Source organism: Diachasma alloeum, unplaced genomic scaffold, assembly GCF_001412515.2.
Source record: "Diachasma alloeum isolate Michigan unplaced genomic scaffold, Dall2.0 Dall_scaffold_00659, whole genome shotgun sequence".
Taxonomy (NCBI): domain Eukaryota; kingdom Metazoa; phylum Arthropoda; class Insecta; order Hymenoptera; family Braconidae; genus Diachasma; species Diachasma alloeum.
The window spans coordinates 113,241-127,353 of record NW_021680791.1 but is presented as its reverse complement, the minus strand read 5'-3'; the positions used below and the strand labels follow the sequence as shown (position 1 = coordinate 127,353).

Sequence of the window (14,113 nt, the reverse complement as noted above, 5' to 3'; positions counted from 1 at the left end):
TAACGCTGCAACCATCAGATACAAAGCCTACGACATTTTCCACTGGAACCCCTCGCTCTGTGATGCTTTTGATGATGTTGGTGTACAAGTGTTCTGCTAATGCACTTGTTAGCCTTCCCAGGTTCCAAAACCTGTATCAAGTCCCAAAATTTCGATACAACCTTGCCTTCTCCATCATCAAAATATCTCACAAGCAAACAACTTGTTTTAGTAGCCGTAATGTCTGTGGATTCATCTGTCAAAATGTTGAATTTAGTCTTCTTCAGCTTCTCCGCAAGTACGCGCCTTTCCGACTCGCCAATGACATTTTTGACAATTGCCGTTCTCCTGGTTCGTTTCACAGCCATTTTTTGAGCAATTCTGGAATCGGGGAAACATTCTTTCAGCAGGTCTGACAGGTGATCCAATTCGTTGTAGGCAATTTTGTGATCGGCATGGAATGCAGCCATTTTTATTTCTGCAGTGTCTAAGGGGTCTCCAGTGCCGTCTTCACGTTGAAGAAACTTAGTCATTTTTATGCTTGTGTTCTTCAGTGGTCTTTTCCGTTCTTTGTGTTTATCTGTTTTGGCATGTGTCTTCAATACAGATATATCAGCAGTGCATTCCTGAGAACACAATTTACATCTGGCTTTGAGAGGATTAGCAGGAACACACTGTAGCCAAGACTTGAACTCATTCATCTGCAGCCAATCATCTCGAAACTTCTGGGCGACTTGAGGTTTACTCCCTTATTCGACTCTCGATTTCTTTTTTGGTAGTGTTCGACATGCATTATCTTCGTCTTCCATATTACCTGAAGTAAGTTTTTTGGTCAGTACTGCTAGAAATTCTAACCTTATCTTTAAACCGTAAGTGCAGCTCAATGTCATTCGTCGATATTTACCTATGGTATTTACAGCAAGATTATAATCAAAATACGCAAACTTTTTTACAAATAGTTGTCCTTCTCGTAGAGGAATTTCAAAAGGGAGCGCCTGCACCCTTTTGAAATTCCTCTCACATCCTATCAATCCTCTCACAGAACCTATCAAGTAGTTCTTGTGACGAGTTATGGAGGTTACACCGCTAGTGAATATCAGCTGTTCTGGCAAGAAAACGAGATAGGCGAAGTAGGGGGCTCCCTGTGTTGTAACGAATTTTATGATTGGTGCAATTTTTGTCTCGCTGTACATGATTCGTCGGACATTCCATCGGACAAATTCCATTTTATCGACTGATGGTCCTTCCGAGAGTCGCTGACGCGCTTGGTGTCCCTGAATAGTGTCCGCTTTACCATTCTTAAACCTCAAATTTTTCGTGAAATTCAATGTACCAATAATTGAAACGAAGATCGATTATCACCTCTACCAACAGGGTTTGAGTGTCAAACGGCTTCAATAATGACAGGCAATAAGTTAAAACTCGTACTGGACAGAGACGGACGTTTTTTTTAAGCTAACTTTTTTTATTGTCATTGGAGATTCATTGAAAAAATGTCATCACTACAATATATATTTTTTTCATTAATTGCGAATGAACAATATCCAGGTGATCCAGCTGCTGATAGAAGCCATATAATCAATGCAATTTTCAGGAAAGAAAAGCATTAAAATATTTAATAAAGTTATCCGAAGATAATGAATTTTTCGGACATTCCCTTCGTTCCTCGCGTGAAAAATGGTATACCATGATACCATGATGGGCATCATGGTACATGGTATCGGAGCCAGTTTCATGGTATAGATACCATGATAATGGTATGGTTGGCAACGCTGGCTACTGCCGAGTTACCCGCACAGGCAGTTCGCCCAGCCGTCAGATTCGACCGTGGCGGCATTCCTCCGTTGGGGTCGAACTACTTTTGGCTTGGGGTCAGTCCAACCCCGAGATCTGAGCCTCTACTTTAGTCAATCTTCTTTGGCGGAAGATCTGAATTAGCCTGTTGATAGATGTTATGACAGTTGTGGAGTATTTGACGTGATGATTGGAATAGGCGATGTTGTGTTGGTGATTTTTGTTGGCTTCAAGTAATAGTATTCGTTCCTCGGGCCAGGTAATTTTCCACTACTAAGCTTGATGATCCCCCCGGCGGTTGGGAAATGAGCCAAGTCTCCTCATTCACAAGCATCCTATGGTCTCACGCATACATACTACATTATTCCTAACCTAAATTTCGGCGAACCGGTGGATGCGATTAGTACATGGATTAAATTATATATATTCTCCCAACACGTCCAATTAAGGAAAATACGAACCTCTTCATCGCACGATAATAAATAAACTCGAGAGTCACTCTTGGCCAAAGTGTACACATTTTATAACATAACGGTCATAGAACTTTCTTGATACTAGTTTTTAAGGTACGTAAATAATGTAAATAATGACTGTAATTTTTTTTTAAATAAAAACTTGGTTAAACAAAACAAGCAGAGGTTGAAGCCTATCTGACAGAACCCATTTCATAGTTACTTTGTGTATTATTATTTTTTTTCTTTTTTAATTTCTACCAATTTCATTGGTAGTATGCTTCATAGTAGTAGGATTCATAGCAATTCCATTGAAAAAATATGAAGTTTGCTAACCATGTCTGTATGTGAACATTTATAGCGCCACCTTTCTGATGGTTAATTTTTCAAAAATTGAGTAATTGATTGGCTAAAATATATATTTTTTAAAATTTAAATTTGGTCAGTTTATGTCCCCACGAGGTCATTTGGTCAGATTATAGGTCTCCATTTTCTTACCGATCTCGGCGCATGTAGCGTATTCTAATTGATGTTAAAATATTCGTAATTAGTTCCTGAAGGCTCATTCCAAAGGAGAACGTTTGTGTGAAAAAATCTTCAAGAGAGTATGTAGCTATTGAACATCTGTAAATTGTCCTTCATGTGGTACTCTGATCAAAAGTGAAGTTTTGATCAAGCCAAACATCAAGAAGCATTATTTCAATTTTCTTACAACGATTTTTCAAGTGTGTTGAGTATCACTATTCAGGAAATCTCAGGTTAAACGTTTCAATGTTTAGGAAATCATAATTATCACTATGAATCGGTCGTTTTCCATAAACATCTCTTCGTAGAATGTCCTTCGGATCATAATTTACAAGTATCATTAAATGCTTTCCCGAAAGTTTTAAATGTACACCATGCATCATGTCGACTATCGGGCATCGTCGATTTCATAAATCCTGAGAGTATCAGCCTTCATGCGAGAGGCCATTAAAATGCATGCGTTGTCAAAGATGATAATTGGAGTAAAATAGACGATTTAAAGCCTCAAAAAATAATGCCTATGAATCGTACAGAAAGCATATGTCCTTATCCGTTCATTTATATTAAATCTGAGAACTCATAAATCGATGAGAAAAATCGTAAATAAATACAAAATCAGTTTTAGTCGAAAGGAAGACTATCACGAAATCCTTACATGACGATGTAGTCTATCGAATTAGAAAATTTACTCATTTCAAGCCAAAAGTCGTTAACCGGCTTGCTCCATTCAATGAGTTTTTAATACGAATATTTTATCCAAGTATTTGCATCATAAAAATCATGATTTTAGTTAGTGGCCACGACTAATTTCAGAAGATTCATTTATTTCCTCTCTCAATCCCCGAAAGAATGAAAATAGAAAATGACGATGTATAACCATGCAATGTTTGTCAACAATTAATCTGTGTTATTTATTTTAATAACCTTTTTTTGAACAATTGAAATCTGCCGTTCCCAACATTTCTTTTCCATTTCGAATCTTCAATTTCCCTCCTACTTCATTGGATGAGAGCCATCTTCGCCCTTTTTTAAGAGTCATCTGGATTTCGGAAACTCCCATTGGAAGAATTTCCCGTGAAGACTAAATGCATTATTTCGAGTCAAACCTTCTCTTTTTCTGTTATTTTCCACCTGGGTTTTCAAAGCTTCCATTCGGAAGCAAAAAATACTGGGGTAAGGTGCGATTACTACAGCTGAGCAGTACCCGTGTAGGAATCGTGCCACTCGAGCTCTGGTAAGAAGCCGTATCCCAGCTAGAAATACGCCGCTCCACCTCGGCTCAGGCACGCTACACGCCTACCCGAGTTTCAGCCGCGTCACGCGCTCTCAGCCACCGTTACACTAGCGCTCGGGATGCTTCCCTGGGCCTTAGTTGAATGGCCACCGCTCAACCTCCGTGTTATCCTCAGTTACTCGATCCCGGCACACCTAACCTCAATAATAATTTGACAGCATTGCAATTTGATCGAAAAATTAAGGAAATAATTGTGAATATGACATCGATTTACAATTAAACGTAATCACAAGCGCAGCAAAAGCTGAAGTGGTATAAACCAGTCCAGTGGTATTAATTTGAAATACGATGTAAAATAACTCACAAAAACGTAATAAAGAATTTCTTCTTTTTTTTTTCAACACAACTCGCAACATATAGAGAAAGTCACTGGAAAAATGAGAACAAACCTTTTTTGTTATAAAGTTATATTTTCATGTTTGAATCATCAGACACACGTTCACTGTTTGAAAAAAAAAATTCGTGGAGAGTAAATCAGTAATTACGACAGGGTAACATGGAATTTACAGATGAAAAATCATAAACTTTCATATATCACTAAAAATTCAATGATATACAAACAACTTAGAAAATTTGAGCCGAAGAAACTATAGGAAATCGATTTCTATTGACTTTTTCTATAGAATATTTCCTCTTGAACATGTTAATAGAAACGGCAAAACACTTATAGAAAATTTAATAGAAATCCAATAGAATTTTCTAGCCAATTCGCTAGGATGTTCTATTAAATTTTTTCATACGCGGAGTTGAACTGTAATTTGAATCATCTCATATTTTCATTGAACAAAATATTTTTGATGAAAAGATTTTTGTGTTATTAATGAAACGTTAAAAATCAATTGAATCAGTTGTATCAAGACGATTCAAAAATGATATTCTTGAGTGATTCGCAAAAGGTATTTCTGTTTTTCTTTCTTTGAAGAATGAAGACACGTGAAATGGACTTGTTTCGATTTTTCTGTATTTTTAGTTGGGGCAAGGGGATTTTTTTTGCGAGATTTTTTCCGGAGAAGAAGAGTCCTAGAAACCTCCAAGATTATTCTGGGGAATCATCTAATTCGATTTTGCCCCACCCTCTGTTCGAAACGACACGACTGAGTCGGAGCTGAGTTTCGAGCGTTGAGCCACTGCTCAACCTCAGCTACTGGGTTGTGCCGTCTTGGCGTTGCGCTCCAAGCCAGCATGGAGCGACGTGACGCGCCGTGAACTCGAGTACAGCGTCAAGCCGAGGCGGAAATCTGAGTACCCGAGTTGCGGCTGAATCCCCGGTCAAATTCCTACACGGGTAGCGAGTTGGGTTACTAAAGGGATGGGTGGATGGAATTACTTACATTAATATATTCAGTTAAGCCCCGGCGGCTTGGCGCAGTGGGTAAGTTCCATGCCTCACATGCGAAAGGTTCCGAGGTCAAATCCCGGCCGGGTAGAATGGTGCGATCTAAACATTTTAAAGTCTTGATCATCATCGCAGTATGCCCTAACCGGGTCGAAGCGATGTAAAATGACGATATATATATTCAGTTATTTTTCAACAGTGAAATTGAAGGAGTTATTAGTGATTAACTAATTATTGAGATACGTAAGAGAGGCGGAGTCTCTCGCCGAGGGACGTTCGGTAGCAGTCTCTCAACAGTCTTGTGGCGTCTCTCATGCAGAGTCTCAAAAGTATAGCTGCTGATCCTGAGCCATACTCTCTCATAGACGCAGACGCGAGTCTTGCAAACCCCACAAAGACTCAAATTTTTCATCCTGGGGACTGTACTGTTGACGCGCCTGCTCCATTTTTCTTGAATGTCACTGTGGAAATTATGGAATATATCACTGAACCGAATGACTGCATTGAAATTTCCTGTTTTCGAACCTCACGAAGGCAACGATTTTCCAAATTAATCTTACTTTCAATCTAAACGGGAATATTTGGAATTAAATTACGGAGAATTTTCAATTAATTGAAAACTTAAGAATATATGTATCGAAATTTTCCTGATTTCTATCAATTTTCATAAAATATTTGTAGTGACATTTAGATTTTTCGTTGATTTTTCCATAAAATTTGAAATTTTTTGTAATGAAATTACGTGAAATTTCAGTCAGAAAAAAAATTGCACTGTGTTCACAGGAAGTTTCAGCCAAAAATTTTCAACAATGGTCATCTATAAAAAGCAACCAGCTTCAACCACTAATTCAATAAATTCAATAAATTTTTCCTACAGGGTAGGTGGTGACGGCATATATAATATATACGTTTGGAAATAATCCCGCAATCATTTATATCGTGACAGGCGATTAATGTCTCCCTTGAAAGATGGTTTCGCAATAATCTACAAGTCCTTGTTAAATTTGATCCATCAAATAAATCGAGGAACGCTTATTGAAAATACAACAAATGGTTGTCCAATGAAATTGGTGAATCTGTTTCTGAATTGCAATTAATTAGTTATTAAATTTCACCAACTAGTTGGTTAAATTTACCAAATAATTTTCTCCGTGTGGTTTTTGACATTTTGCACGCATTTTCTTAATAGATTAAAAACATCTGCGGGTGGCTGCTGCTCTGATACAGCCGTAATTTTACGTGGATACATATACGGTCTTCTCTTTCCTTCATTGAACCATAGTTTTCCATTGTATCATAGGATCATTCCGTTGAATCATAGTTTTCCAGGTATATTCCAGTATATTCCAGTTTTTTAGGTATATTAGAAGAATCCGGCATTTCGCAACATCTCGTCATGATAAGACGTTTTTTATTATGACGATACGATTGAATTGTTATGAATAACCAAGAACCCTAAACAAACGTTCAACATATTTCATTCATAAAGAAATCATCACATACAAACATCCTTGCGAATTTTAAGACACATCCACAAATTTTATCTATTTCGTGCAATAATAACTAACTGTCGGTCATTTGCGGACCAGTGCTAAGGATCCCCCAAAATTGTTATTCATTTCTAAAAAGAAACTGGAGAATTTTCTAGAAAAATCTGGATTTTGCTTGAAAAATTCATAATTTTCTAGAAAAATCTAGAATCTAGAATTCTGTCATTAGGAAACTGGAGTTACTTATATTAGGAATTGGTTAGGAAGTTATCGGTTCAACGCGTAATGGGTCAGCCCACTCTAATTTTTCATCTGTTCCCATTTCATTCGCATGCCTGCTAAAGACAACAAATTTTGTACAGTGTGAAAAATTTTAGTATACAGGAAACCGTGATTTTTGCTTCCATACATGCCATGTCTTTACTGAAAGAATCCTGAGATATTACCCACGAAAAATATTTTTTATTGAATTTCATTTCACTTGATGATTACCTTTTAGACAGTCAAATTTGCCCACATGTTCTGGATAATTTTTTTATTTGATTTGAAATCCGCATGAATAGATCTATAAGACTATATGAGTTTCATTTTCGAGGGTAAACCTATTCAAATTTTGTTGTACCGTGTAATTAATGATGGATTGCCAAAAAACGATAGACTAGCAAAAAACAAGCACTTATGATCCACTGATCTCAATGACACAATTGTTATAAAAAATGCAGCAGAAAATCGGTTCATAACCGTGGGAAAATATGCATTTGGTGCGTTGACGTCTTTCTGTTATATGTACACGTCGAGAAAGCCTCATATCAATCGACATTGACCATGAGTGGCCGTGTAATTGCTTTCTTTGTTGCGAATGACGTCCTTTCTTATGCAACTTTTTCTTGTTTTTTGAAACGCATGTTTCCTTAGTAATTCAGTTGCGTAATTGCATGGCGCTGGCTTTTTTGTAATAAGCATCAGTCAGTAATCCTTGCAAATGCTGGATTGAATATCATTATTAGATTAGGCAGCATTTTTCCAGAATTTCCCTAATTTTTTTTCAAGTTGATTACAATCGAAATTTTTCCTTCTACGTGGGCCCCTCATCTAATATTGCGCTGAAAAATCACCATGAAAACCTACGTATAAGAAATTTGTGCGATTGTTAATAACCTGAAAAAGAAATCTAAAACGGTATCGGAAACATTCATACGCAATATAAATTACATTAGAAATGCCGTACGGAAATGCCAGACTAGTGCCATCGTTTACTTTTTTCGAAAAAAAATATTTTAAATCCGAAACAAAAGTAGGAAATTGCTCCTGCTTTCATATAGCTTTGCTATTTTTACCAATAAACAAGCAATATGCTTGTAAATGAGCATTGTGCACATCATTTTTGCTTCCGAATGGAAGCTTTGTAATCGCTCAAATTTAAGTCTCTATTTTTTTGTGTTTGTGTACACCCAGAAAAAAGTACTGATTCAAATCAACGTTAGCTTGATTCTAGTTGATTTTCGACTTGATTCTAGTTGATTTTTTAAGCCAATCCGGATTCCGGGTCTGATACGTGTCAAAAACTGGTTTATTTCAAGAAGAAATGTGTCAAGCCGACATCAGTTTGAATCAAGTCGAAAAATCGACTTCAATCAGACTAATATGCCGGTTTGCATTTTTCCGAATCCGACTTGATTTATGCCGTCACTTCGACATGAAATAAGTGGATTCCCTGCATGATTCAGTCCGACTTGACTCAGACTGATTTTTCGGTTTCATTGAGGACGATTTTTCTTTGGGTGTAACCAAATATAGTCTAAAAAGTCAAAACGCCATATGCCAAATGCCATATTCAGATAGTGTCTGTATGTATGTATGTATGTATGTATGCATGTGTGTGTATATATTTGGGTGGTCTTTCTTCTTTACCTTTCGTTTCGATATTGTCTTATAACGGCTTAATCCAATTTTATGAATATAGAGTCTATATTATAGAATTTAATAAGCTCAATTTATTGACATTAATTAAAATTCAATTTTTCCTACAAAAAATTGATATTTTTCTAAAAATTGATTTTCTAATGATCACTCAAAAAAATGTTATCAAAACAGAATTAACCATGGCTCTAAAAAATTAATAAGAATGCCTTCTTGATTCTATCCGAGATATATGCGATTGTCCATTTGTTTTTGGAGTTCACGTAAGACAAACAATTTTTGGAAAAATTCCAAAATTTATAAATAGTATATTTCGTAACGAGTGCAAAAAAGTGTTTTTTGGCGAGTGGGAGGTTTATATCACGAGCCGAAGGCTCGTGATATAATCCCACGAGCTAAAAAACATTTTTTCACGAGTTACGAACAATATTTTTCATCACAATGTGGCGGAAATTGGACTTTTAGGCACGCGAAGCGTGCCGAACAGTTCACTTTTCGTCACAGCGTGATGAAAAAATTATTAAATGAATTGAATTTTAAATAATATCAATGGATATGGCTCAATAGTACCTACATTTGAAAAATAGTAGATTGTGCACCAAGGGAGAAAAAAAAGACATTCCATGCCTTGCTTTGCTTTCTACCCAGCAAACAGTATGTCAACAATTTGTTGACAAATTGCCGGCGTCCTGTTAAATTTTAGATGGCACTGGCAAAAATTGTTTTCTGGGGAGGTATACATAATATTTTTCGTTATAATTGCACGGTATAGTTCTATTTTTCTTCGTAAATGCAGGAAGGAACGTGCGTTATGTAATTCCGAGGATCGTCGAAATCAATAGAAAAACCGAGGAATGAATCAAGCGATTTTCCTTCCGTCATTTAAGGAGGAAAATCGAACTTTCCGTGCGAGATATGACGAAAAAGAAGATTCTATCGATTCATTAGCGAACAATTGAAGAAAAACTTTGTCACACGCATATATATATATACAGACAGAGTCTAAAAATTGCATTTTCGGACTTTTTGGATCACAATCGGTCGATATAACACAAAAAATCAAAAAATTTAATTTGAACGATCATAAAACCTTCGGAAGCAGAAGCCTAAATTACAAAATGTTAAAATCCTTCAAGTACAAAGCTCACATTCGAAAGCAAACGGAAATGCAATCCTGGGGGGCTATTCTCAGCAAAAAGCCGCTTTTTCCACCGCTTTTTCGAAGCTGCGATTTTTTGCCGTGAAGGGGCGACACGATACTAAATGACACGAAGTGGTGACTTTGCGAACGCATTATGCGCAAATACCCATCCATCTGTAATTATTCATTTTGGAGCCGCTATAATTGATATTGGAGTAAAGTGTTAATAATTCACTTCAATACGTGTTACAAATGAGATAAATACTTGACCGATTAATTAGTGAATAGAATTGACTGCCTATCGACCACTGAGAGTAGATATTGATGCTGGTGAATATCTTGGCTTCGATTTTTGATGTCGGAGCGAAAGTGGAATTTCACACAGCCATTGTATAAAATCGTTGCTAACCCTGTTATTATTTTCATTAATAAAAGCCAACAAATAAATCCCATGAACCAATTGAACCTGTAGTATTTATTAAACACTGAGTCCGGCAAATCATCCAGTGGATTTGAGGTGCGTCTAATTGCCCTACGTCGCGCATTTAATAATTTATGTAAGCCCCGTTGATGGTCCTCGGCTTCTTCATCAACTAGCACTGCACCTGTTATACTATCCACCATCATCACGGTTCCACCATCATCTACGGTTATTTTGGTTTAAATTTCCCTAAAGTTAACTTATTATAGCTCTTCCAAATGTCAAAAAAATCTGACAGATTTGAGGTTGAAAATGCGTTCATCAATTCGTGTATTTAGTATCGTGTCGCCCCCTCGCGACAGCAAATCGCAGCTTCGAAAAAGCTGCGGAAAAAGCGGCTTTTTGTTGAGAATAGCCCCCCAGAGATAGTTGGTTCTGTGCCCTTCAGGTAAAGAGTAGGTGTCTTTTCGGGAACATTCAGTGTTTAATGCTATGCGAAATCTTATTATTCTAACCAATAATAGTCGCCGCTCCCAAAATATTGAATTGATTGGAAACCTAAAAAATAACTCTCTGCAACCCCAACGCGCTATAATGGCTGGAAGTGGCACGGTTCGCCATCTAGCAGACGAAAATGAAGAAATTCGCCTACGTTAACCTAATCTAAGTTATCAAATGCAATGATGAACCATCCTCCGGAATCGTCGAATCCATCTCGACAAAAGCTACAATACAATGGTACATGTTCCATGCAAGAGTTTCAAAAATTTTCTAGCCTATCCTTACCTCGGCCGCATACTGTAAACATGAGCCTCATCTTTGGATAAAATCTTACATCTTTGCCATACAAACAATGATTTTTTTCTGTTTGTTTTACCGTTGCGTCATCATTTATACGTGGTGTTCCAGAAGCATTAATGTACATACAGTTGAAGTTCATGAATCAAGTCATGGAAAAGCAAGCAATCTAAAACATTTAGTTGCGTACCACTGTTCTTTGCTAATTCACCCTTGCGCGGAATCGTTCAATTTTTTGAATATAATAAAATGTCTTTACCTTGGAATCATGAATTCAAGTGCTGTAGCCATCTGTTCGATGAGCGATAAAAGAAGAAAATGTAAGAAGAATATAACTCAAGCAAAATCTCATCTTTTTCTGTTAGGTAGTATAATGGAACTGACGTGTTAATTATCGAAATCCATACTGGAGTTTGGATAAATTAGCAGTGAAGCAATATTGATCTTCTTTATTCTGACGAAACCAAATGAATTTCTAATATGAAGAACATTGAGGAAATAAAAAAGAAAATCGGTAATAATTGTAATGCCAGATCAAACGTAATATAAATTTTTCCCTTCTAGCAATGTCAGTCACATTAAGGATCCCTCATTCGACACTTAAAAATAGTCTGTATCCGAGGTTTCCCAATTCTAGGATTATATGGAAAACATTGATTAATTCCGTCAAGGTCGTTTTTTACACAAGTAAGGCAATTTTATAATTTTCATATGATGTATCTACTTGCTTTATAAATTTTTGCTCTAATCCCTTATTGTATACTGAAAATGTGAAACGTCCATTGATCATGCTACCCATTTTTCAATCATGACTTACAAAAACGAGAAGTTGGATATTCTAGAATGAAATTGTACACTGTCTTATTTTTCTCCATGGGACTGATTCATTGATGGCCAAAAATGGATGGCAAAGAAAATTTAAAGAAAATTGTAAATTATTAACTATAAATAGGCATTTATGTATGGATTGTTGTCTATACGTGACAGGGTTGAATAATTTGGGGACGATAACTGTATAACAGAAAAATTTGTGGTCTAATCTGAATGCTCCATGGGTAGACTTGCCCAAGAATTCATACAAAATATTGGCCCGTCATAACATTCTTTGTATTACATAGGAGTAGGTGCAACCCCAAAAAGGACAGAATATCTTCTGCGCACGCGTCAAGTCCCGAGTAAACGTGAATTCCGCGGGCTTTGTACGTGATATCGACCGTGTGACAAATGCTGTGCCTCTATGCTGTGCCAAGTAGACGGGCCCCACCCTGGCGTGTGGCGGATACTAGAAGGGGCAATAAGTTTACTGGACTCTAGTAACTAAAGGGAGAAATACATTGAGAGAGAGGGAATGAGTGAGTGGTGGTGGGGGGCGAAAGAGGTGGCTGTATAACTGGGGGTTTTATACACAAAAACGTATCGGGGGAATAAGGACTATACAGTCAGCATGAGCACACGTCTCATTGTGAGAAACAGAGAGCTCGAGACGTGTAACGAAGAAACGTATATACCCCCCAACGCATTCACGCAGATTGTCCCAACGAATCTCTCCTACTCCTGTTTAGTGATAGCGTAAAGACTGTAGTGTTCACATCACTCATAATAAAGACGGAATTATAACTAAAACCAAATTCTCTTCTGTTTATTCAATGGGCAAAACTGAGATTTAGAAACGTAAAATTCGTTTTCGTACTAAACTAGATGAAGACATTTGAGATTCAATGATTCTGCTTGGAAAAATATTTCAAATAAAAGAAAATATATATTTTTTTTTTACGTGCGGGAATCTGAGCATATTTGTGAATATTGGTGATTGTATTTTGACGGATATTGGTTCTTTTATTTTAAAGCACTTGTGTTAAATAGAGGGAGATCTTCACGGCGCAAAAATGTGTCAGTGATCTATTACAGTGAAAATTTGACATTTAGGGAATGTAAAAACTGGAAAATTATAGTGGAGGCATACCCCTCGTAATTTCGCTCGGGATATATTGAAATATTCAAATTTTGCTATCGCTACGTGATTGTATGAATGTGGACACAGGTTGCCAAGTGTATTTCAGAGAATTCAGTACTCTCAAATAGGAAATAACGGGAATTTAATTTTTTTTATATAATTGTTGATTGCTTCAATACTTATCCTGCAGTGTATTCTATACTTTTAGTTTTGCGAGTAAATTGGAAAGATCTTCATAACTATTTTTTTCTTATTGAATTCGATTGGTGAGATTTATATCAACGATGGGTGGATGCACATCTAAGGATACCGCTTCGAGCGATGAGTATGTGGTCATATCATACTTTACAATTTGTTTTGTAATTAGTTTGTAAATATATGAATACGAGCCCAAAAACCAAAAAAAATATTTTGTTTTGAAAAAACCGGCCAAGTGCGCCTTTGTAAGCATTGTATTTTTTCAAAAAAAAATTGTATTGTGTTTCAGCAAAAAAAATGTTCAAAAAAAATTGTATTGTTTCTCAGAAAAAAAAATTGAAAAAATGCCGAGTAACCATTTCAATGCGTTGTTGTGGAAAAATGCCCGAGTACTTATTTATGGATAATTGTTTCTGGGAAATTGAAAAAAGTGCAGAAATAAGGAAGAGCGCCAAGTTCATGAAGTTGAACTTGTGATTCTGAAAAACCACAGAACATTTCATAATATCTAGAAACCATTTCAGCTTTTTCCTACAGTCGGCTTGTACTGTTGCAAATTTTATAAGTTTGAACTCATCAATGCCAACTTAATATTGTCTATTCCTGTGAGTTACGGAGTGGGTATGACCATAAAAAGTGTGGTTAGCCACACAAAGTCAATGAAAAAGAGTGTCAATACGAGTGTTTCTTTAAAAAAAATGGTTCAGAAAATTCTCAGGACCAACGTACTTAGCGCGGTTTTTTATCTTAATGGGGATCCTTATTTGGTAGTCTATTATTTGAGATTTGAGATCCACTTTGGGACTCAGAA

The 14,113-nt window shown here is 36.5% G+C and overlaps 1 protein-coding gene across 2 annotated transcripts in view; it reads left to right on the top strand.

Moving 5' to 3' along the window:
• The window catches only part of LOC107044012 (arginine kinase), a 167,973-nt gene that overhangs the window by 59,946 nt on the left and 93,914 nt on the right, over nucleotides 1-14,113 (top strand). Inside the window, exon 1 of one of the 2 annotated variants that reach the window (XM_015265737.2) lies at nucleotides 12,584-13,429. The exons of the other annotated variant lie outside the window; for it this stretch is intronic. Within the exon in view, the coding sequence (XP_015121223.1) occupies nucleotides 13,389-13,429 (41 nt within the window). The 5' untranslated portion in view covers nucleotides 12,584-13,388. Of the gene's footprint in view, nucleotides 1-12,583; nucleotides 13,430-14,113 lie in introns of those variants that run through there. 2 annotated transcript variants of the gene reach the window in all.